Source organism: Arachis ipaensis, chromosome B6 (assembly GCF_059453495.1).
Source record: "Arachis ipaensis isolate K30076 ecotype BB chromosome B6, ASM5945349v1, whole genome shotgun sequence".
In the NCBI taxonomy this organism is placed as follows: Eukaryota; Viridiplantae; Streptophyta; class Magnoliopsida; order Fabales; family Fabaceae; genus Arachis; species Arachis ipaensis.
The window spans coordinates 17,657,490-17,681,971 of record NC_142441.1 but is presented as its reverse complement, the minus strand read 5'-3'; the positions used below and the strand labels follow the sequence as shown (position 1 = coordinate 17,681,971).

At 36.9% G+C, this 24,482-nt stretch overlaps 1 protein-coding gene and 1 non-coding gene across 2 annotated transcripts; one reads left to right on the top strand and one right to left on the bottom strand.

The window, feature by feature from the left end:
- Positions 1 to 425: 425 nt before the first annotated feature.
- Positions 426 to 533, bottom strand: LOC148554749 (small nucleolar RNA R71). Its single transcript, XR_015887820.1, has one exon. It is a non-coding gene; the product is annotated as a small nucleolar RNA R71 (small nucleolar RNA).
- A 20,812-nt stretch (positions 534 to 21,345) lies between these two features.
- LOC107645759 (uncharacterized) lies at positions 21,346 to 24,245 on the top strand. Its single transcript, XM_016349854.3, has 5 exons — positions 21,346 to 21,382; positions 21,854 to 21,991; positions 22,167 to 22,283; positions 22,972 to 23,147; positions 24,192 to 24,245. The coding sequence occupies exons 1-5, from the start codon at positions 21,346 to 21,348 to the stop codon at positions 24,243 to 24,245; spliced, it is 522 nt and encodes a 173-aa protein (XP_016205340.1).
- Positions 24,246 to 24,482: the final 237 nt, after the last annotated feature.

Sequence of the window (24,482 nt, the reverse complement as noted above, 5' to 3'; positions counted from 1 at the left end):
GAGGAGAAACAAGCTCCTTTTCTACTAATTTGGTTGATTTAGGCGCAGGTAACATGGCGGCACCCAGGAGGATCACTCTTCAGGAGGCAGGAGCTCCAGAATTTACTCTGCAACCGTATCAAGTGCGTCACCCAAATCTGGCTGCAGATTTCGAACTAAAAATTGTACTAATCAACTTGATGCCCAAGTTTCATGGCTTACCTGCTCAGGAGCCTATCAAGCACCTAAGGGATTTTCAGACAGCCTGTTCTACTGTTAGGCGTCATGGTGCAGATGAAACTTCTATTTTGATAACCGCCTTCCCATTTTCTCTTGAGGGAAAGGCGAGGGAGTGGTACTACACTCAACCTTAAGCGACCGTTACTAACTGGGATATGCTCAGGAGAAAATTCCTGGAAAAATACTTTCCAGCTGAAGTTACAAACAGACTAAGGAAAGAGATCTCTTGCATTATTCAAGGTGAATCGGAGACTCTTTATGAGTACTGGGAGCGCTTCAAGAATCTTCTGGATGCATGCCCCCATCACATGATTGATAAGTTAGTGTTGATCAGCAACTTTACTCAAGGCATGAAGTCCCGAGATAAGACTACACTGGATGGTGCAAGTAATGGTTCCCTAAAAAAGTACAAGACCGCAGATGAAGCGTGGCAACTGATCAGCGACCTAGCTGAGTCCACTCGGAATCACAGGCACAGGAATAACCACTCAAAGACTGTTACAGAGGTTTCCTCTAGCATTGAGACTTCTGCTCTTACACAGAGTATATGTGAGATGACCAATCTACTGAAGCAAATACAGCTAAATCAACAACAACCTCAGCCTCCCCCACCACAACAAAGTCAACAGTTAGTCCCTCAGAGAGTATGCGGGATATGTGCTGATTATAGTCATTACACTTATGAGTGTCCGCAACTTCAACAAGAGGACAACACCGTAGCAGCTACTCATAATTTTTATGACCGCCCGAATCAAGGGTACAATCAACAAGGCGGCAATTACAACCAAGGTGGAAACTACAACCAAGGTTAGCAAGACAACTCCAACCAGGGATGGAGAGACCATTCCAACCAGGGATGGAGGGATAATTCCAACCAAGGTTGGAGGGACAACTACAACAGAGGAGGCAGAGACAACAATGGAAATTAGAGGTGGAATAACAACAACAGACAGCAGAACCAAAACCAGCCCTACAAAGCACCTCACTTAAGGTAGTCCCAAGCACCTCAGAACAACCGACAGCAGGCCCCTCAGATCACTTACCCGTCTTCTTCTTCTCATGACGAAATGCTTCAGTCTATTAAGCAAAGACAAAAGGCCATGGAGAATACACTTAGCTCCACCTTGAACGGTCTAACCTCTACTGTACAAGCTCTTGCCTCACAGATTGGATCAATGAATAGTTCTAATAATCAGCCTTCAAGCTCCAATGAAATTCCTTCTCAACCCTTATCCAACCCAAAGAGCGGCATCAATGCCATCACTTTGAGGTCCAGAACTACACTGTAAGAGAGGAATTAGGAGGAGCCAAGCCCACAAGAACACACCCCAGTTGAAGACATGGTTGAAGTGGAAGATGTTGAGGAGGAAGAGGAAGTACAAGACATGGTTGAAAAAGATGAAGCACAGCCAAGGAATGGAGCACCAAAGGACGCAGAAGCTGCAAGTGGCACCATTCCTGTTCCATTTCCACACCTTGCTAGGAAATACAGGAGGCAGATGGAACTTGATCCCAAAATGGTAGAAATCTTCAAAAAAGGTTGAGGTAACTGTTCCCTTTTTTGATGTTATTCAACAAGTACCTAAATATGTAAAGTTTCTGAAAGATTTATGTATACATAAAGATAAAATTAATGAATTAGAAACTATTCCTTTAGGTAGTTCTATATCTGCTTTAATGGGAGGTATACCTGAAAAATGTAGTGATTCAGGTCCATGCATGGTTAACTGTACCATTGAGGGTGTAATATTTTCTGACTGCATGTGTGATTTAGGAGCGTGCGTGAGTATTATGCCATTGTCTATATATGATGCTTTGAGGCTCCCTCCCTTAAAAGGTTGGCAGCTCGTTTTGTTTTAGCAGATAAAAGCATCATCAATGTGGTTGGAATTCCTGAAGACGTTCTGGTAAGCATTAAGGGGCTCACATTTCCCATTGACTTCTATATCTTGGAAATGCCCCCTAATGACTCAGGAAGACCATTATCAATCCTGCTTGGAAGGCCATTCCTGAAGACTTCAAAGTTCAAGCTGGATGCCTTCTCAGGAACTTACTCCTTTGAGATAGATGGCAGAACAGTGAGTTTCAATTTGAATGAAGCTATGAAGCACCCTCAGGAAGATCATTCCATCTTCCAGTGCAACATCATTGATGAAACGGTAGCTGCAGTTCACCAAGAAGTAGAAGAGAGGCACATGGAGCAAGGTCTAAGTATAGGGACACCCTCTGAACACAATGAGGACACTTTGCCATTATCACTAGCTCCAGATGATCCAGAGCCCAGCCATGAGCGGATATTGGAATTAAAGTCCCTTCCACCCCCACCTCAAGTATGCTTACCTTGAGGATAATCAGAAGTTCCCAATTATCATTGCAAAGGAACTCACTTTCCAACAGGAGGAGCAGCTGCTCAGTGTGCTGAGAAGACACAAGAAAGCAATTGGGTGGAGCTTGGCAGATATAGTAGGCATCAGCCCTCAAGTTTGTGAGCACAGAATATTCTTAGAAGAGGGAGCAAGACCTGTCCGTCAACTCCAAAGAAGATTGAATCCCACCATCTTAGAAGTTGTCAAGAAAGAAGTGACCAGACTACTTGAAGCAGATATCATCTATCCCATCTCAGATAGTGAATGGGTCAGTCCAGTACAAGTGGTGCCCAAGAAGTCTGGAGTCATAACAGTGAAGAATGAGCATGGAGAGCTCCTGACAACTAGAGTGCAGAATTCATGGAGAGTTTGCATTGATTACAGGCGTCTCAACCAAGCTACTCGCAAGGATCATTACCCCTTGCCATTTATTGATCAGATGCTTGATCGCCTGTCAGGTAAATCCCATTACTGCTTTTTAGATGGTTATACAGGCTATTTTCAAATTCATATAGCTCCTGAAGACCAGGAGAAGACTACTTTTACATGTCCCTTTGGAACGTATGCATACAAAAGGATGCCTTTTGGCTTATGTAATGCACCGGCTACTTTCCAAAGATGCATGATGAGTATCTTTTCAGATCTTATCGAGAGCTGTATGAAAGTTTTTATGGATGATTTTAGCGTATATGGTGATTCCTTTAACCTTTGCTTGGATAGTTTAGCTAGAGTATTAGACAGGTGTGTTAGTTCAAACCTTGTATTAAATTTTGAAAAATGTCATTTTATGGTAAAACAAGGGATTGTTCTAGGACATGTTGTCTCTAATACTGGTATTTCTGTAGATCCAGCAAAGGTAGATGTCATTTCTAGTCTACCTTACCCCTCCTCCGTGAGGGAAGTCCGTTCGTTCCTTGGCCATGCAGGTTTCTACCGGAGATTTATCAAGGACTTTAGTAAGGTAGCATTGCCTTTATCCAAACTGCTGCAGAAAGATGTTGAGTTCGAGTTTAGTGAGGATTGCATGCGAGCATTTGATAAGCTGAAAATCGCCTTGACTCAAGCTCCGATTGTGAGAGGACCAGATTGGATCCAGCCTTTTGAGATTATGTGTGATGCCTTCAACCATGCAGTAGGAGCAGTGTTGGCTCAGCGCAAAGGTAAGGATCCTTTCATAATTGCTTATGCGTCTAAGACCTTAGACACTGCTCAGTCTAACTACACTACCACTGAAAAGAGCTTCTAGCTATTTTTTTGCTCTGGATAAATTCAGAGACTATTTACTTGGTACTAAGGTGGTAGTGTACTCGGACCATGCAGCTCTAAAATATTTATTAGCTAAAAAAGAGTCCAAACCAAGGTTGATACGTTAGATACTGTTGCTGCAAGAATTTGATTTAGAAATTAAGGATAGGAGTGGTAACCAGAATTTAGTGGCAGACCACTTGAGTCGCCTTGAGCACATTAAGAATGACTCCACTCCTATCAATGATGCTTTTCCATTTGATAGCTTGCACGCAGTATCTGAAGTAGTTCCTTGGTATGCACCTGTAGCTAATTATCTAGTTAGCCATACTTTCCCTCCTAATTTTAATACGCATCAAAGGAACAAGCTGAAAAGCGAGTCTAAATATTATATATGGGATGACCCATATTTATGGAGGTATGGTGCTAACCAGGTAATTAGAAGGTGTGTGCCTCAATCAGAATTCCAGTCCATTTTAGAGGCATGCCACTCTTCTGAGAGTGGAGGACGTTTTGGCCCTCAAAGAACAGCTAGAAAAATCTTAGACTGTGGATTCTGGTGGCCCACTCTTTTTAAGGATGCTGCTACCTTTTGTAAATCCTGTCCCCATGCCAAAGGTTTTTGGAATATATCCAAGAGGGATGAGATACCCCAACAGATTATGCTTTTCTGTGAAATTTTTTATGTTTGGGGTATTGACTTCATGGGTCCATTTCCAAACTCTAGTGGTTACCTTTACATACTGTTAGCTGTAGATTATATTTCTAAATGGGTGGAAGCAATTCCTACCCATACTGATGATGCTAACACTGTTGTTTTCTTTGTTAAAAATCATATTATCTGTCGCTTTGGATCACCACGAGCAATCGTGAGTGATCAAGGCACTCACTTCTGTAACAGGAGATTAGCAGGATTACTAAAGAAACATGGGATAGTTCACAAAGTGGCAACAGCATACCATTCCTGGACTAATGGGCAAGCAGAGGTATCTAACAGAGAAATAAAGTGGATTCTAGAAAAGATAGTAAAGCCTCATAGGAAGGACTGGAGCACCAGACTTGTTGATGCGCTCTGGGCGTATCGAACAGCGTATAAGACACCCATTGGGATGAGTCCCGTCCGCTTAGTGTACAGAAAGGCTTGCCACCTTCCAGTAGAGGTAGAACACAAGGCTTTCTGGGCTGTGCAGGAATACAACATGGGATTCGAGTAAGCTGACGCTGAAAGGAAGCTGCAAATGGCAAAACTGGAGACCCTTCGACTCGAAGCTTATGATAACTCCAGATTATACAAAGAGAATGTGAAGGCCGTGCATGACAAGCATATCAAAAGAAGAGAGTTCTAACCAGGAGATCTAGTTCTCCTTTATAACTCTAGGCTGAGACTCATGCCAGGCAAGCTGAGATCCAAATGGGAAGGTCTCTACAGGGTGGAGAAAGCAGAGCCATATGGAGTCTTCCACCTGCATCATCTTTCAAGTTCCAATTGCATCAAGGTCAATGGACATCGCCTAAAGCTTTATCATGGTGAGAAGATGAAGGAACACAAAGAGCTAGAGGTCTTCTTCTTGGAGGACCCACCAACAGAAGCAGAATGAGCTTGAAGACCGTCCAACTTAAGGACGTAAAAGCAAAGTGCTAGGTGGGAGACAACCCATCATGGTATGATCATTTCGTTTTAGTCTTAGTTTTATTTTATTTTATTCTACTTTATTTTTCTTAGTGACTCTTCTCATTATCTCTGCATATAGTCTACATTTGCATTTGCATTCTGCATAAAAAAAAGAAGCACACGACGCGCGAGCGTCGTTGACGCGTACGCGTCATGTGTGCATGCGAAACAAAGAAGAATGAAACAGAGAGTTACGCAGGAGCATGGCTGGAGGCGTGCCTTAGGCACAAACACGCCCACGCGTATGCGTCCCTGGCACGTACGCGTCACTTGCAAAATCATCCTTCCACGCGTATGCGTCACCCATGCGTACGCGTCACCCACGCGTACGCGTGACCCTACAAATCGGCGTAAATGGGTGTATGGCCAGAGAGTTGTGGTGGCTTGATGCTGGAACGGTGCTAGGAGCACAAGGAACGTCACGCGTGCGCGTCTCTGACGCGTACGCATCATTTTCCCCTCCAAACTATCCACGCGTGCGCGTCTGACAAACCCCAATTTGACGGTTTATCTTGTATTGAATTTAGGAGATTTTATCACCTTTTACCCACATTTATTCAATGAAATAGCATCGTTTTGTATATTCTCCTTTAATTGTGCTTAAGAGTGAAAACATGCTTTTTAGGTCTTAAAATAGCTAAATTTAATTCTCCTTGATTCCATTAGATGCCTTGATATGTTTGCTAAGTGATTTCAGATTTAGAAGGCAAAGATTGGATCAAGGGAATGAAGAAAGAAGCATGAAAAGGTGGAGAACTCATGAAGAAATGAAAGAACCGGAAAGCTGTCAAGCCGATCTCTTTGCACTTAAACGACCATAACTTGAGCTACAGAGGTCCAATTGATGCGGTTCCAGTTGGGTTGGAAAGCTAACATCCGGGGCTTCGAAACGATATAAGATTTTCCATATTTGCTACATGTATGGTGGTGCGCACGCGCAAAGTACGCGCACGCGCCGTTGCTGCCACCTAGTTCACTTAAAGCAAAACGTGGCCAACGAATTCTAAAGCCTTGTGGGCCCAATCCAACTCATTTCTGATGCTATTTAACCCAAGGAGTGAAGAGGGAAACATGTGTTAGTTACCAATTAGTTTAGTTTTAGCTTAGTTAGTAGTGAGAGTTAGTTTCTAGAGAGAGAAGCTCTCACTTCTCTCTAGAATTAGGATTAGAATTAGGTTTAGTTTTTAGATCTAGATTTTAATTCATGCTTTCATCTCCTTCTACCTTTCAATTCCTTGTTGTTACATTCATTCTTCTTCTATTCTTTTGTTGTAATTTCCTTTATGTTGTTCTTATGTTTTGTTGTAGATCTACTTTTGCTCCTTCTATTTTCTTTCAATTCAATTAGAGGTAATTCATAATAATTGTGTTCCTTTTGATTGTTGTTGTTAATTCTTTACATTTGATTGTAGTTAGAATTAATTCTTGTTATTGATTTACTATATTTTTCTTTTGTGCCTTCCAAGTGTTTGATGAAATGCTTGGTTGGATTTTAGAGTAGAGTTTTATGTTCTTGGCTTGGAAAGGTAACTTAGGAACTCTTGAGTTATTAATGTCCAAGTAATTGATGATTGGGATCCATTAACTCTAGTTCTCACTAATTGAATTAGTGGAGAGTTAGGACTTATGGAGTAGGATTGATATAGCTCATTTGACTTTCCTTTACTACTAGTTAGAGGATGATTTAATGAGATTAATCCTTGCCAATTCTCATATTGTGGTTAGTGATTAGGATAGAGATCCTTGACCACCAACCCTTGCCAAGACCTTTTTAGCCATTAGTTTACTTTCTTGCCATTTATCTTTCATGCCTCTTATCAAAACCCCAAAAATAATTCATAACCAATAACAAGACACTTCATTGTAATTCCTAGGGAGAACGACCCGAGGTTTGAATACTTCGGTTATTAATTTTAGGGGTTTGTTACTTGTGACAAACAATCTTTTGTATGAAAGGATTATTGTTTGGTTTAGGAACTATACTTACAACGAGAATTCATTTGTGAAATTCTAAACCATCAAAAAATCCATTCGTCAAAATGGCGCCGTTGCCGGGGACTTGCAATGGTGTTATGTTATTGGTTATTGTACATATGTGAATATTGTGAATAGGTTTATCTTTTGTTGTTTCTTAATTTTTGTTAGTTTTATTTTGTTCTCTCATTATGAATTCTCACCACTTTGGCTATGAGTTTGGCTCTAATTGTGTTGTAGGGAATGTGAACTTCAATGCTAACATGTACCAAGGATGGAACACTCCAAGATGGGAAGAGCCTCAAGGAATTGATCACTCCTATTGGCATCAACCTCCGGACACTTATAGGTATAACTCTCATCCTAATGCATGTCAATTCAATGGCTATGGTGACTCCTTTTATGACAAGCAACCACCACCATATGCCTATGAATCTTATCCTCAACATGATGCTCAACCATACTCACAAGCCCATTTCTACCAAGTACCTTTATGTGACCCTTATCCATCATATAACCAATCACCCATACCACATCCTTGTGATCATTATGAGCAAGAACCTTTAGAACCACCACAACCCTATCAAGATTACTACCATGAACCACCTCAACCCTCACCATCTCCATACCCTTACCAAGAAGAACCACCTTCCTACTATGAACCCTCTCTCCAAAATAATGAACCTTCCTATTCACCCCAAGCCCCAATAGACGATCCTCTCACTTTGTTACTCCAAGGACAAGAAGCCATGAAGCGGGATACACTTGAGTTTGTGACCAATTTGACCAAGGTGGTGCACACTTTAGCCCACCAATGCTTGAATACTCAAGGTACCTCCGTGACCACATGTGAGAAGTCAAAAGAAGAGCAAAGCATGAAGGAGAAATTGGAAAATTCGGTGGAAAATGAGGAGTCAAATTTTGTGTTGGAACAATTGGAGGAGCCTATGATCATTGAAGAAAAGGAAGAGGTGGTTGAAGATTTAGGAGATGTTGAAAGTCCAAGGGAATGTAGCATCATGGAGCACTCTTCCAAGAAGCTTGATATTGATGCTGAGGAGGGTGCGCAACCTCCAAGGCATATCATCGTTGGAGACTTAGAAGAGGCTTATCAAGAGATGGATTCAATCATGGATGAATTTCTCTCTACAATGGAATCCTCTCCCATTGGACATGGAGTTGAAAGTATAAAAGAGTGTGCACAACCTCCCATACCCTTGGTGAGCAATGAGAAAGAGAGCTACCAAGAGGAAAACGTTAGCATGGTGTATATCGAAATTGAAGAATATGAAGAGGTTGACCAAGAAATGGATTTATTCATCAATGAGTTCCTATCCAAAATTGAATCACCTCCCATTAGGCAAGAAATCAAAGTTCTTGAAGACAACACCAAACTATGTGATAAAAAGGGAAAGGTTGGAATCAAGGAGGCTTGCAAAGAGGTGGAAATACACAAAGAAGAGCACAAGGATGCATGGTCTAAGTGTGGGGAAGCCTCTCTCCCCAAATTACCATCCAATACAACTTTCAAGTGGGTAAAATTCTTATCCATAAGCTTTACTTTCTCGCTTGAATATGGTTTGCTTGAAAATGATGGTCAACTTAGAACTCTTTGTGGAATTAAACGTAAAAACGAGTTGTGTAGTGGTTGGAAAATAGGTGTTAAGCTTATCAAGGCCAAGGCCTCAAGGTATAGGGATGATGTTGGGACAAGGATTGCTTTATATGGATCTAGGAGGAAGCATTGGTGGAGTAAAGAGAATTCTAGGTGTCATTTACCTTTATGTCAACCGCTCATCCGACAAAACCATGAAACTCAACTAACGGATGGGTGTGAAGACAAGATATGGGATCCCGGTTCGCTATGTGAAGACCAACTATGGGGACTCGTATCTTGGGTAGAACTGTGCCCGAGCTTGATGAATATGGTTGGAAATTCTGCCAACCAATTGAGACGCAAAGATCCTTGGAGATTCAAGGATGAGTACAAACATAAGCCACCATGACAATAAGCTTCTCAAATGTCCAACTTAAGGACTTAAACTAAAAGTGCTAGGTGGGAGACACCCCACCATGGTAAACTCTTTCCTTCCTCTTTTAGTTTTGTTTAATAAGTGATTTGAGTTGCCATTGTAGGTAGATTTTCATTTCATATTGATTTGTTTGTGAAGATTGGTTGTTAGTATGTTGTATTCATTAGTAGTAGATGAACAAATCCTAAAATCAAATTGCATTTTTGTGAATTGTTTGATATTTGATTAAATAAAGAAGAGTTTTGGACATTATAGAGAGCTCTTGGGCATTTTTATGCTTTTTGGGCAAAAAAAAAAAAAAAAAACGGCCATCGGCGCGCAAGCACGCTGTGCGCGCACGCGCACATTGCACTTCCGCAACTTCTGGTACAAAAACCAGAGAGTTGTGCACGCGTTGTGCCAGCATTGTGCTGGGAGCACAAGCTCATCCACGCGTAAGCGAGCTGTGCGCGCGCGCGGATCGTCCCTGCTGCATCCACACGTAAGCGCGCTGTGCGCGCGCACGCGGATCGTCCCTGCTGCATCCACGCGTGAGCGCGCTTTGCGCGCGCGCGGATTTGCACCCTGCTTTTCTCCTTCCTCCTTTCTCCTTCTTTCCTCTTCTCTTCTTCTTTCTTTCTCATTTTTTTTCTTCTTCCTCTCTTGAAAGATTTTTTTTCTTTTCTCTTTTAATATAAATAAAAAAAAAAGAAAAGAAAAAAAAATTTTTTAATAATAAAAAAAATATATAATAATAAATAAATCAATAAAATACTAAAAAAAAATTATAAATATATAAAAAAAAAATTTTTTTTTTCTTTCTCTTCTTCCATTTCCTTTTGTCTATTACATTTGCATACTTTTATTCTTTGAATTTTAATTCTATTTGTTCTCATTTTATTTTCTAAATTTCTCATTTTAATAATGGTGTTGAATTCTCTCACTAAATTGTTGAGAATTTCTTGCATTTGTTTTGGTGCTTCATGACTTGTTACATTAATTGTAATATTTGTCAACACACAAGATTAGTGCTTTAGCCCTTCCTAATTCATTACCCTTTGTTTTTTTCTTGTACCGCTTCATCATTGAGTTAGGATAGAATCAAATGCTTTCATGCGTATCACTAATCTTGTTTGTATCAATTCTTATTTGATCTTGATGCTCAATATACTCTCCATACTTTAACTTTACTCTTGCATCAAGTATCAGTTGATATGCTTTTTGCTTATATTGATTTCTCACTCACATGTTGTAGCTACCATGTAGTAGAGAATCATACTCTTATTTGGCATTAGCCCCCGCCTATGTTCTATTTACTTTGATATCTTTTTTTGTAGGCTTAATTTTCTTTCTTTTTCTCTCCTTTTAGGCTGGCCACCAAGAAAGGAGGAAACGGAAAAGCTTTTAAATGGGGCAACGAACAAGTCATCCGCACAACCTTTCGAAGAAGCTCATCAATTGTAGCAACCCATCCACCTTGCTCTTCTTTGCATGCACCGAGGACGGTGCAATCTTCAAGTGTGGGGAGGTCGTCTGACCGATCTCCATGGGTAAAAAAAAAAAAAAAATTTCTTTTCAACACCAAATTTTTTTATTTTCTTTAATTAGATTAGCTATTGCATTGCATGATAGGTTGCATGATAGTTAAAATTTGTACATATTTGAGCATTTTTTTTTATGTTAGGACTACTTGGTTATGGTGATGATTTCTTTTCCAAGAAAACTGTTTTTAGGGCACCCTACCAATTTGAAAATTTTTGTTGAACTTGCTTGAAAGAATTTATTTTGGAACATGGTTTTGAGCTAAGAACACAAGCTTGTGAGATTTGAGCCTAATGGTGTGGTTACATCTTATAACCACTTATTTTCCTTCTTGCGTGTAATTGTTCTCTTTCTATGATTGTAATCTTTGATTTGTTTGAATCTATATGTCCCATTATTCCTTGTATTCATGCATTTATATGATTGAGGCCATCATTTCATTAGCTCACTTATCCAAATAGCCTTACCTTTTACTCTCCTTTGTTAGCCAATTTTGAGCCTACGCTTAACCCACTTGTTCTTATTTTAGCACATTACAAGCCTTAAAGCGGAAAACAATGAATGTCCTTTATTTGGATCTTTGATTGGCTTAGGCTAGTGAGTGTGAGTGTCATCCAAGAGTGGGAAAACTTTGGGACATTAGTTGGGATAAAAGGGTGTTTGTGTTTTGTATTTTTATATTGGAGAATTGGTACATACTCATGTATTGATTAAATGTATAGACATTATGCATTGATGTTCTTGTGTATAGTTTGAAAGAAAAAGAAAAAAATGAAAATAAAAAGAAATAAAAGTGAAAAGGAAAAAGAAAAGAAAAGAAAAGAAAAAAATGTATATAGAAAAAGAAAGAAAAAAAGAAGAGCAATAAAGGGGACAAAATGCCCCAAAGTGAAGCTCAATAAGAATCAATGCATAAGTGTTATGAAATGAAAAGAAAATGCATGAGTATGTGAAAAAGTGAGGAATGGGTAGTTAGATTAGTACTTAATTGTATAGGTCATTATATAGGTTAGGTGGGAAAGTTTAAGTTAATCAAAGATTCAAATCCTTAAGTCCACTAGCCATATATGATCCTACCTTGACCCTAGCCCCATTACAACCTAAAGAAAAGACATCATGATACATGTATGCATGCATTGAATAATTGTTGATTATTAGAAGAAAAACAAATCTTGGAAAGCATGATTAGGGGAGAACTGAGAGAATCAACCCCAAACACCGAGCGACTAGAGTGCAAACACTTCCGGTGAGGGTTCGATGCTCAATTCCTTGATTCCCGGCTTTCACGAGCATTCTTCTTGCAAGTCTATTTGAACTTCAATTTTTATATTTGAATTGGTAGGATTCATGAATCGTTATATGATCTTGACCCTACTTGTGCATGAATGACTTGGAGGATTGATTTATTTTTAACCAAGTAGGTACAACCATTTTGCATCTAGTTGCATTCATGTAGATAGGATGCATATAGATAGGTTACATTGAATAAATGTTGATTCCCTTTGCTTTCTCTTGGCTTAAGCATGAGGACATGCTTGGTTTAAGTGTGGGGAGGTTGACAAACCCCAATTTGACGGTTTATCTTGTATTGAATTTAGGGGATTTTATCACCTTTTACCCACATTTATTCAATGAAATAGCATGGTTTTGTATATTCTCCTTTAATTGTGCTTAAGAGTGAAAACATGCTTTTTAGGTCTTAAAATAGCTAAATTTAATTCTCCTTGATTCCATTAGATGCCTTGATATGTTTGCTAAGTGATTTCAGATTTAGAAGGCAAAGATTGGATCAAGGGAATGAAGAAAGAAGCATGAAAAGGTGGAGAACTCATGAAGAAATGAAAGAACCGGAAAGCTGTCAAGCCGACCTCTTTGCACTTAAACGACCATAACTTGAGCTACAGAGGTCCAATTGATGCGGTTTCAGTTGGGTTGGAAAGCTAACATCCGGGGCTTCGAAACGATATAAGATTTTCCATATTTGCTACACGTATGGTGGCGCGCACGTGCAAAGTACGTGCACGCGCCGTTGCTGCCACCTAGTTCACTTAAAGCAAAACGTGGCCAACGAATTCTAAAGCCTTGTGGGCCCAATCCAACTCATTTCTGATGCTATTTAACCCAAGGAGTGAAGAGGGAAACATGTGTTAGTTACCAATTAGTTTAGTTTTAGCTTAGTTAGTTTTGAGAGTTAGTTTCTAGAGAGAGAAGCTTTCTCTTCTCTCTAGGATTAGGATTAGGTTTAGGTTAATCTCTCTTCTTAGATCTAGGTTTAACTCATGCTTTGATTCACTTTTCATTTACCAATTCCTAATCTTCTCCTCTTCCTCTTTCTAGTTGTGTGCTTTAATAATTGTAATTCTTCATTTTGTTTTGGATATATTGTTGTTCCTTTGTTTTCTTTCAATAATGCAATTTGAGGTAATTCATGATAATTGTGATTTCCTTGATTGTTGTTGTTAATTCTTTACATTCAATTGTAGTTAGAATTCATTCTTGTTGTGATTGACTATACTTTTCTTTTGTGCCTTCCAAGTGTTTGATGAAATGCTTGGTTGGATTTTAGTGTAGATTTTGTTCCTCTTGGCCTAGGTAGAGTAATTAGTGACACTTGAGTTATCTAATTCCTTTGTTGATTGATAATTGGAGAGATTGCTAATTGGTTTGGAGTGCACTAAAGCTAGTCTTTCCTTGGAAGTTGGCTAGGACTTGTGGCTCAAGTCAATTCATCCACTTGACTTTCCTTTAATTAGTAAGGGTTAACTAAGTGGTAGCAATGAACAATTCTCATCACAATTGAGAAAGATAACTAGGATAGGACTTCTAGTTCTCACACCTTACCAAGAGCCTTTTATAGTTGTTAGTTTATTTCCATTGCCATTTACTTTTCATGCCTCTCATCCAAAACCCCAGAATAACTCATAACCAATAACAAGACACTTCATTGTAATTCCTAGGGAGAACGACCCGAGGTCCAATACTTCGGTTTATAAATTTTAGGGGTTTGTACTAGTGACAAACAAATTTTTGCATGAAAGGATTAGTGATTGGTTTAGAAACTATACTTGCAACGAGATTTCATTTGTGAAATTCTAAACCGTCAAAAATCTCATTCGTCAGCGTCCCTCACGCGCACGCGTCGGTTGAATTTTTGGCAATAGTGCGTATGGGACAGAGAGTTGTGCATGCGCGAGTCTGCCTCCGCGCCAAACGCACAACCCTTGTCACGCGTACGTGTCCCTGATGCGTACGCATCGCTCGAAAATAGCGCGATTCACGCGACCGCGTGCTCTACGCGCACGCGTCGCATGCGACGCACAGTTTAACTAGATCTGCGCCAGAATTCTTATCTTTTGTCCCTCAATCCTAATTCTTTCTTCTTCCTTCTTCCTTCTTTATTCTTTCTTACATTCTGCTACTTTCTCCCTCCTTCTTCATCCCCTTCATCAAGGTTCTTTTCTTCTTCCCCTTTTACTCTTCCATTATTACCTTAATTTATATTCCCTTCTTCTTTTTCTTTTTAATTTCATTATCTATATTTTCTTTGTCTTTCTCTTTCTTTTTCTTTTTACATCCTTTTAATTAGTGTTAGAAATCTAATTGGGTGATTATTTTCTTCTATAATTGCTTGTGGATTATTAAGGAGTTGTTTGACAATTATCAATAATTATTTTTGGGTTGTTTGCATGTTCATATTTAATACTTTCAATAACATATTTACCATGCATACTAAGTGTTTGTGAAAAAGTCCGTATGGCATTGTGCATTTTTAATTCTTCTATCCTTCTACTCTAATGCCTGTTTTTTTTTTCACAAAACCCTTTAAATATTTTATTAATTGAATATAATTGTCAATACAAACATGATGGTTAGTTTATTACGAGTGATAATACAATTTAGCTTTTGATGCTTGATCTATGCTACTCATGCCTTTACCGGCATGCAAATAAACATCTTGCATCTACTTGCCATAACATGCACTTGCTATATTTTCATTGATGAACTTATCACATGTAGTCGCGACCATATGTTAACGACATCCTTCTTTACCATGCAGTTCTTATCACTTGTACTGTCCTCCTCCTTGCTTTAACCCTTGGCTTTACATGTTACTTACGTTTTCCCTTTTCAGGATGGCCACCAAGAAGGGTAAAGAGAAAGCCGCTCCCAAACTACCGACAAAGAGAGGAACAAAAAGAGCGCTAGCTGCGAAACCATCCTCAACATCAGTCAAGCCATCCACAAAGCGAGTCAAGAGGATCATCAAGGTCGATGAAAAAGAGAAAGCCTTTCCAGCAAGGGACACTGCGCGGTTCACTAACCGCTACTGTGAACAGATGTTCCCCCATCTTGGCTGAGCGGAACTATAACAATGAGCACCTACTCATCCTTCCGACCCACATTGTTGAATTTGTTGAGCCCCGTATTGAGCGCAGATAATGGGGATTCTTACGGAGACAGCCAAGGCAGGTTAACCTTTCATGGGTAGTTGAATTCTACTCCAATTTTCACATGCCAACCCTGCAGTCTGTCTATGTCCGTCAGAAGCAAATCCCTATTTCCGAAGAGGCCATTCAGCAAGCCTTGGATCTCCCCCCTGCTGCAGAAGGATTGGACGCATACCAAGAAGCCTCTTTCAAACGCCAGACATACCAATTTGACTGGGATGCCATCCTCAAAGTTATAGCATAACCTGGCAGCAGATGGATCTATGGATACCATCGATCCCGACCTAAGGGAATATTGGCTTCAGCACTCACCTTGGATGCTCGAGTGTGGGCACAGATTATGTCCCACTACGTCTTTCTGAGCACTCACGAGTCCTCCTTCACTGCAGATATGACTGTTCTTCTCTGGTGTGTCCTTACAGACCAACCTCTCAACCTACCAAGACACCTCCGGGACGCCATGGGACACGTACAGATTACGGGCAACCTATCCTTTCCCGCCTTGGTTTCAGATCTAGTCTCGGCAGCCGGAGTCTCCTACAGAGCTGGGGACACCAAGACCATACTTCCGTGGGATGATCAAATTATGCCCAATGGAAAGCACATCAGACCTCCAGCAGCCACTATCATCCGGACCGCAGACCCGGCTGGAGACACCCCTTCTCCTTCCACATCACAAGCACCATTAACAAATCATCTGTTCCTTCAGATACTTCAGAGGTTGGACCGGCTTGACTGGCAGGCAAAGCAAATGGAGCGCCGTAACAAGCGCCAATTTACATACCTTAAGGAGCTGATTGTTGGCAACCACCCATCTGAAGAAGAACCAGACACTTCGGACTCCACCTCATCCACCAGCACAAGAAGCCATGTCAATCCCGACTGTGGAGATGCTGCTACCAACCCCCCTTTGTTTCTGACTGATGGCACCAAGGACGATACCAAGCTTTAAGTGTGGGGAGGTCGGTCAGTACCTAACTTCCGGAGGTAAATGTTTTTCTTAACACCAATAGGTTATTTTTCTTTTATTAGATAGAATAGATTGCATGATAATAATTATTTGCATGTATGTTTGCTTGGTTAAAATAATAAAATTCTTTTCAAGACTTTATTTTATGATATTTCACTAATTTAAATTAAAAACTTTTTAAATAAACTTGTTTAAAGACTGTAAATTGGAACATGAATGACAGCTAAGAACACACAACCCAGTGAGATTTTTGAGCCTAATTATATGGTTATATTATTTAACCATGAATTGTTATTCTTGTGTGTTTTCTTCCCTATGATTGTAATCTTTACCTTGTTCTTTTCTATATGTCCAATGTTTCATGTGTTTATATGCATGCATATGATTCAGGACATTATTCTATTAGCTCACTTATCCCAAATAGCCTACCCCTTTCAATTACCTTTGTTAGCCACCTTGAGCCTTTTAATCCCCATTTGTTCTATATTTTACCACATTACTAGCCTTAAGCATAAAAATAAATTAAATACTCCAATTGAATCTTTGGTTAGCTTAAGATAGTATGTTAACTAAGTATGGGAAAACTGTGGGAACTTGGGTTAATGAAAGTGTATAATGTTTAAATAATAAAATGTTGGAAATTTAGGTACCTACTCATGTGAGACCAAAAAAAATTAAATATCCATGTGCATTGATAAGTTATGTTTATTTTTCTATAAGAAAAATATTCAATAAATAAATAAATAAGGGGACAAAATTATCCCAATGTTAAGTTAATGAAAAAATCAATGCATATGTGATAAAATTAAAGAAAAGTTGATGCATGAGTATGAGATGCAAAAATGAGAATTTTGGGTAGCTAGGCATGATTTAAGAAGAATATAGAGTATGTATAGGTGAGAGCTTAGGTTAGTCAAGGATTCAATTTATAGCTCACTCAGCCATATATATACCCTCACCCTTATCTTAACCCCATTACAACCTTGAAAAGACCTCATGATATTTGTATTGGTACATTAAATATTTGTTGATTGGTTAGGTGAAGAACAAAATTTAGAAAGCATGACTAGAGAAGACTAGAGTGGATTACCCTATACACTTGAGTGATTAGAGTGCACATACACTATCAGTGAGGGTTCAATGCTTAATTTTATGTTCCCTGCTTTCATGAGCTGTCTACTTACGAGTCTAATTGTATTTACTGTATGATTTAAATTAGTGATATCTGATTTATGTGTGTCTTAGAGAACTTATTTACTTTTAACCAAGTGTACAGAATCATCTTAGCATATAGTTGCATTCATATATAGGTTGCATTTCATGAGTCTTGTTTTTTTTTCCTATCTATTCTTTTGATCTCCTTGAGCTAAGCATGAGGACATGCTAATGTTTAAGTGTGGGGAGGTTGATAAACCACTATTTTATGGTTTATCTTATGCTCAATTGAGTGGTTTTTATCAAGTCCTTGCCCACTTATTCATATGATTTGTATGATTTTACAATTCCTTCCTAGTGTTATTCTATGGTTGAAAACTTGCTTCCTAGAGTCTTTAATTTGTGTATTTTGATTCTCCTTTATACCATTTGATGCCGTAATCCGTGTGTTAAGTGTTTCAGGCTTTATAGGGCAGGAATGGCTTAGAGAATAGAGAGGAAGCTTGCAAAAATAGAAGGAACACAAGAAACTAAGAACATAACCAGCGAGCATCGACGCGCACGCATGGCTCATGCGTGTGCGCGACATGAAAAAATTTGCAGCGACGCGTACGCATGGATTGGAGTTTGCACAAAGACGTGTGTGCATGAATGACGCGTACGCGTGACACGCCAAGACAACCAGCAACGCGTACGCGTGACTGACGCATACGCGTGACATGCGCGATCTGTAGAAATAACAGAAAATGCTGGGGGCGATTTTGGACCGAATTTTGACCCAGTTTCCAGTCCAGAAACACAAACTAGAGCCGGGGAACGAGCAGAGACTAACACAGATTCTCATTAGCATAGGTTTAGTTTTTAGATCTGAATCTAGAGAGAAATTACTCTTCCTCTAGGTTTTCTTTTACATTCACATATTTTTAGTTTTATGCTTTTGCTTTGGATATTGAAGAGTCATTACCTCTATTGAAGATATTATTCTAGTTTGTTTTCTCACTCCTTTACTCTTCCATATTCTTAATTCTTGTTTAGAGTTACAATTGGATTGTTTTTAGAATTTTTTAATGTAAAGAATTACTTTTACTTTTAATTAATTTGTAGTTATTGTCTATCATGTCTTCTTTTTATTCCCTTTTTAATTTTATGCAAGTAATTTTCATGTCAATGAAGTAGATTCCCAACTTGACATGGGGTTTGATTAAAAGGAGACACTTGAGTTAGAATGCTCAAGTGATTAGTTAAATTGGAAGTTGTTGGCTAATCCTCTATTTACTAACGCTAGACCTTCCCAAGGGAGAGAACTAGGATTTGCGAATAAGAGTTAACTCAATCAGTTGACTTTCCTTTATTTAGTAAGGGTTAACTAAGTGAAAATAACAACCTCTTTATACTACACTTGAGAGAATTCCAATAAAGATAGAACTTTCAATTGATCATTCCCCCGGTCAAGGCTTTTTATTCTAAATATATAATTCTCTTTAATTTATAATTATTTATTTTCTGTCATTCAACTCTCAATTTTCTCAGAAAACTCCTGATTAATAAGATAGCACCCGTTTGTCAACTCGTTGGAAGACGACCTAGGATTCATACTCCCAGTATTTTTATTTTAAAATTTGTGACAACCTTTCTAAATTGATGAGCGGATTTTTGCTGGTTAAGAACTATACTCGCAATGTATTTCTATATTGATTTCTTAATTGGCTGATCTCCGCCCTCCATCACAAACCATCGGTATAGTCAATACTCTAAAATTATAATTAGTTATTAATTATTATTTATAAATTAGATACTACTAATGACCAAGGAAGCAAAAAATAAATTGATTTTTAATAGAAAATACACTTATAACTGTACTCACAATTTGAATAGAGTGAGCATTTTTTTAATTTATTTATGAGGTCCACGTTATCCGTCATCTTCTTAACTTTATAAGAAGATGAAAATGGGGACTATCAGATATTTGAACTTCAACGATAAAGAGGAAGATAGTGTTCATAACCGTATCACTCGTATACGTACACACAATTGTCAATTGCAAAATTGAATTCTATAATTTTGTGAATATCAGTCGTTGGAATAAGTAGAGAAATTTTAGATTTTTGATATATGCAAAGAAAGGGATTGATGTATTTTGAATTATGGTCCTATACATATCTCATAACTTATACTTTTATAGTTGATTCATAGCTAATTTTTTTTTTTAATTTGATTGACTTTAATTTAAATTTGAATTAAACTTGCAGATAAAGTAATAAATATTTAACAATTTTTAAATTCTAAATTAAGGTGAATATATGTAAAAGAACGTTTGTAGCTGCAATTTTTAAAAAGAATCAACAATATTTAAAAAAAAGTGCTAAAAGGAATCAACAAATTTTTTTTAATAGTGTTAAAATTTAAAAAATAACTACTTAAGTAAAACAATTTAAAATTTAAAAACTAACAACTTAAGTAAAACAATCTAAAATTTTAAAAACAACAATCTAAATAAAATAATTTAAAATTTAAAAAATAACAACTTAAGTAAAACAACCCAAACAAATAATTTAAAATTTGAAAATAACAATCTAAGCAAATAATAATTTATAATTTATAAATATAATTCTAAAAATTTTTAGTGACGACACCTAATCAAATAAACTCCCAGACTCAACGTATGAACGTCACATCAGCATAAGAGCTTCTCATTTGTATAACTATAAAGATAAATTAATTTTAAAAGTCGTTGCGAAAGAATGAGAAATGTAAAAAAAAAAAAAAACTATGTAGCATCATATTTACATAGCTATTTTTTTAATTATAATAGAGGTATAATAAATATAGTAAAAACTTAAAATTTGGGCGATTTTTATTAAAAAAAATCTTTTTAATTAATAATTTTAATATGTATATTTAAAGTACATGTCAAAATTTTTTTTAACCATTGTCACTTGCGAAGCTGACAAGTGCTTAATCTAATACTAAACTATTAATAGAGGGTTGTCAGATAGTGGAAATCTAACGTGTCATGTTAGAGAGAGCTTGAGAGTTGGACATTTTATGGTATTCTCTAAATAGTTAGTTCATGTGTGGTCTCTCATTCAATCATTTATTTTTTTTTCAAGTAAACTTTGCTTCTTAAAACAACTTCTTCCTTTAATTAATTCTCCTTCATCTTCTACTTCAATATTTATTTCCTCTTCACCTTACAGGTATCAAAAACCTAAAATTTTAAATTTGAATGGCAAAAGAAGAGTATAATTATAACCCAGCATTCATTGTTCAGTTTGTATGGTTGTTTCAATGTCTTTAATATTTTCTAACAACTCCTCCTCTTATTCTTTTTCACTCCCAATAGTGTTATTCACTCTTTCATTTCAATTAATTTTCTCCTTCTTTTTTTTACCTGTTTTTCTAATTTTTTTAGTGAATTTTAAATTTTGAATTTTGGAGAAGTGGTAGTTGAGTTTGTAGCAATTTCTGACCTAAAAGCTTTTATTTTCCAGCTCTTCTGTTTTTTCTCTGATTCCTAGCGCAATGTTCAGAAAATTCACGGCCAAGTCTAAAAACAAGCTTTGATTACTTTCGATTCCATAAATTTTCAATTTTAAGGTTTTTCGTTTGAGGTTTTTCAATTTTTTGTTCCATATTCTAAAATTTTGTGATTTTAATTTGATTTTATTTTTTCGCTTCAGTTGCATTTCGACTGCGATGTGAGGAATCCAACATGGGCATCGGTTATGTATAGGGTCTTCATATGCATCGTTTGCTCCGCTATTCGTCGCATCTTCGAAGTACATATTAGCTTTCTCAGAAAAGTTTCTTTGCTGATTGTTTAAATTGTGATGATTTCATGATAAGTTTTTTCGTGGATGTTGGCATTAGAAATCTGGTAAGACAAGTTAACAACTTGCTCTTCTTTCTTGACACACTGGTAAGTAAGTGAATGCATTTCAATTGTCTTGAAGAGGACGGCATGAGGGTTGAGTTCTTTAAGGTGTTATATATGTAATGTTTGTTCATCTGAGCTTTAATGACTCTGACAATTTATGGCATTGTAAATTTTGTCTTTTGGCTTTAATGACTCTGACAATTCTTTCTTTTAATTTTTCTTTCAATACTAACTATTTCTTATTCATTCTCACCTACATTTATTTTCCACCTCTTCAGACAAGTCAAAAGAATATGAAATTTCAAATTTCAATTTTGAATTGAAAAAACAAGTATATTTATAATCTCCTGTTTTCATTGTTTACTGTATTCAGTCGTTCTTCTGGCGCGTGCTACAGCTGTGGTGGGGATAAGCCATATGGCCAGGGATTGCAACCAAGGAGGACGCAGATGTGGAGGCATGCACGGCAACGGTGGTGGCAGCGGATCCGCTACAACTATGGGGATTCTGGGTACTTTACAAGGGACTTCTAAACAAGCTCTTTGAAAACAAAGTTTGATCACTTCTGATGTCCAGATTTTCAATTTTGAGATTTTTGGTTTGATGTTTTTCAAGTTTTTTTTTCTGATCTACTATATTTTTACTTTTTGTGATTTTTAAATTCGTTTTTTATTTTTTCGCTTTAGATGTGTTTCGATTGCAATGTGAAGAATCCAACATGAGCGTCCATTACGTATGGCTTCTTCATATGCATCGATTGCTCCGCTGTTCTTCGCAGTCTAAGAGTGCATATCAGCTTCTGGGTACATTCCTCTCTCTTAAATTCACGATTTTCTTTCTATTTTTGTAACTGGTTTACTTCAAATCTGGACTTTTTTGTTTTTCTTTTTGCCTGATGTTATATGAATTCATGTTCATAATACTGAGAAAACTCGAGTTTTTAGCTTCTCAAATTTGTTGTTAAAGTGTTTTTCGGAAGGAAAATGGATGGGTGGATGAGAGTGTCATTCTAAAGCATAACAACGAATAACATTTTTCTGGCTTTATCACTCTACAGGCTTTCTTCCTCATGAACACCTTTTTAATTTATTTTATTTTTAAATAACTTTGGCTAAAATTGATCAGAGCAGTGAACTATTTGTGTTTGAACATTAGCTCCTGAGGCATTGATATGAACAAAAAGCTTTCAGCTTATTTTGTCTTGGTTGGGTATTTTTTTTTACCGTTGATGTGCGCATGTGCCTTTAAAGTATATGCATACTTCTAGAATTTTCATGTTTAAATCTTAGTAGAAATTGTTGTCATAAAAGATGCATTTGTTTGTGATTTTGGGGTTGCAGAAAGTACCTTTCTTTTTTTTCACAATTTTAATATTGTTTAATATGTGATTGTGGTATAGATGTTGTGGATGCATGCAACTTTGGATGTGAACATTTAAAAATGTTACTGTATCTTAAATACTATGCAATGTGCATTCTCTGACTGAACCAGTGAAATTCAAATTCCATATGGACTTTTCTCTTATATGTACAAATGGAGATGGATTTGCAATTAGCAAAGCAGCAGATAAAATTGAAGGCATTCATGGTAAGTTGCTAAATGAAGCTGAGGTGGCAGCAGCTATTGAAGAGAAAGAAACTCATGCTTTTGAAATTAATCCTTTTCAGGTAACTTAGTTGTGAGTTTTTGTTCTTTTACTGTTATACCAATTCTTTTTTTTTTTTAGTTTTCTATCATTATTATTATGATTTGTTGATACTGTAAAATAATTTTCACTATATGTAACAATTATTTGAATCATTTGTGCACTTTCAATTGTGGTTGAAGCTTGAGTTTACATCAATTAGTGAGAAAGACATCTTTGATGAATAAGGTATTCTTTGGCATTTGATTGTCTTCAAAATTATTTATCATTATTGATTCTTATTGTATTTTTTTGTGATTTGTTTTTGTATAGTTTAACGGTATACCAAGGAGCTTCATATTCTTATATTTTCCTAATAAATATAATTTAGAAATATAAATAATAAGTTTAGCAATTAGTACAAAAAAAACTATTGGGGCAGATTTTTTATCAAAGGAAGTACAATGAGAACATAGGATTTTTACCTTACAAGTTTGTGATTGGTAATTAGTTGTACTCTTATTTCTTTTTCCTTTCTTGGTGCTTCTGTGTGTGTTTGAGCATATCTATATGCATCAGCTGAATAATTAGGAAATGTTATGAATTTTGGAGATTTAGTTAACCATTGATAGAAAAATGTTGTGTTGAATTATCATATGACCATTTGTATTTAGGTCCTCTTTGTTAGACTTTGTGTATTGTGCATCCAGTTTTCTAAAAAAAATAACCATTTATGTTTCTAAAATGATTTAGGACTAAAAAGTTCTTGAAAGACTTGTTCATGTGATTGATAAATTTGATATCATTCCGTCTTTGAGCAATTAAGTGGGCAAGAAGATTCTATATGTCTACGTGTTCTTTTTTATTTATTTTTAAAAGAGTTGTGTGCTAATTTTGATTTGTCTGTATATTGTATTTTCATTTTTTTTATTTAAAGGATATAATTTTGGCTTTAAAGATTTTTTATTATCATATTATTAAATTGATTTATAACAATCTATAAAAATCAAAATTGTGCACCATCTGTTTTTTTGGATAACAGGTTTGGTTTCTTAACACAACTTATTGTTATTTTATTTTTTTGTAGTTTTGGTTTAGTAGCACTTGCCTTTTTTCAGACTTCGATGGAGGGAAGAAGTAATCTTCAGTACTTTTGAACGATTTGCTATACAAGTGATACAATTGGTACCCCAAAAGAGTGATTTGAGAGGTTTCTCAACTTCAATCCATTAAGAAATAGTCTATATATACAAATTAAAATTTGTTGTATCATTCGTTTTCACTGTAAATCTAATGAGAGACCAATATTATTTCTAAAGTTTATAGAATATATAAGTGCATTGTTGACATATTAAGTAATTATTGACACGAGTATTGA

Excerpts from the sequence above, each read along its gene's own strand:
- LOC107645759 (XM_016349854.3), top strand. The coding sequence starts at position 21,346 with ATGCATCGTTTGCTCCGCTATTCGTCGCATCTTCGAA. Across the intron at positions 21,383-21,853 it reads CTATTCGTCGCATCTTCGAA|TCGTTCTTCTGGCGCGTGCT; the intron begins GTACATATTAGC and ends TACTGTATTCAG. Across the intron at positions 23,148-24,191 it reads TTGAAATTAATCCTTTTCAG|TTTTGGTTTAGTAGCACTTG; the intron begins GTAACTTAGTTG and ends ATTTTTTTGTAG.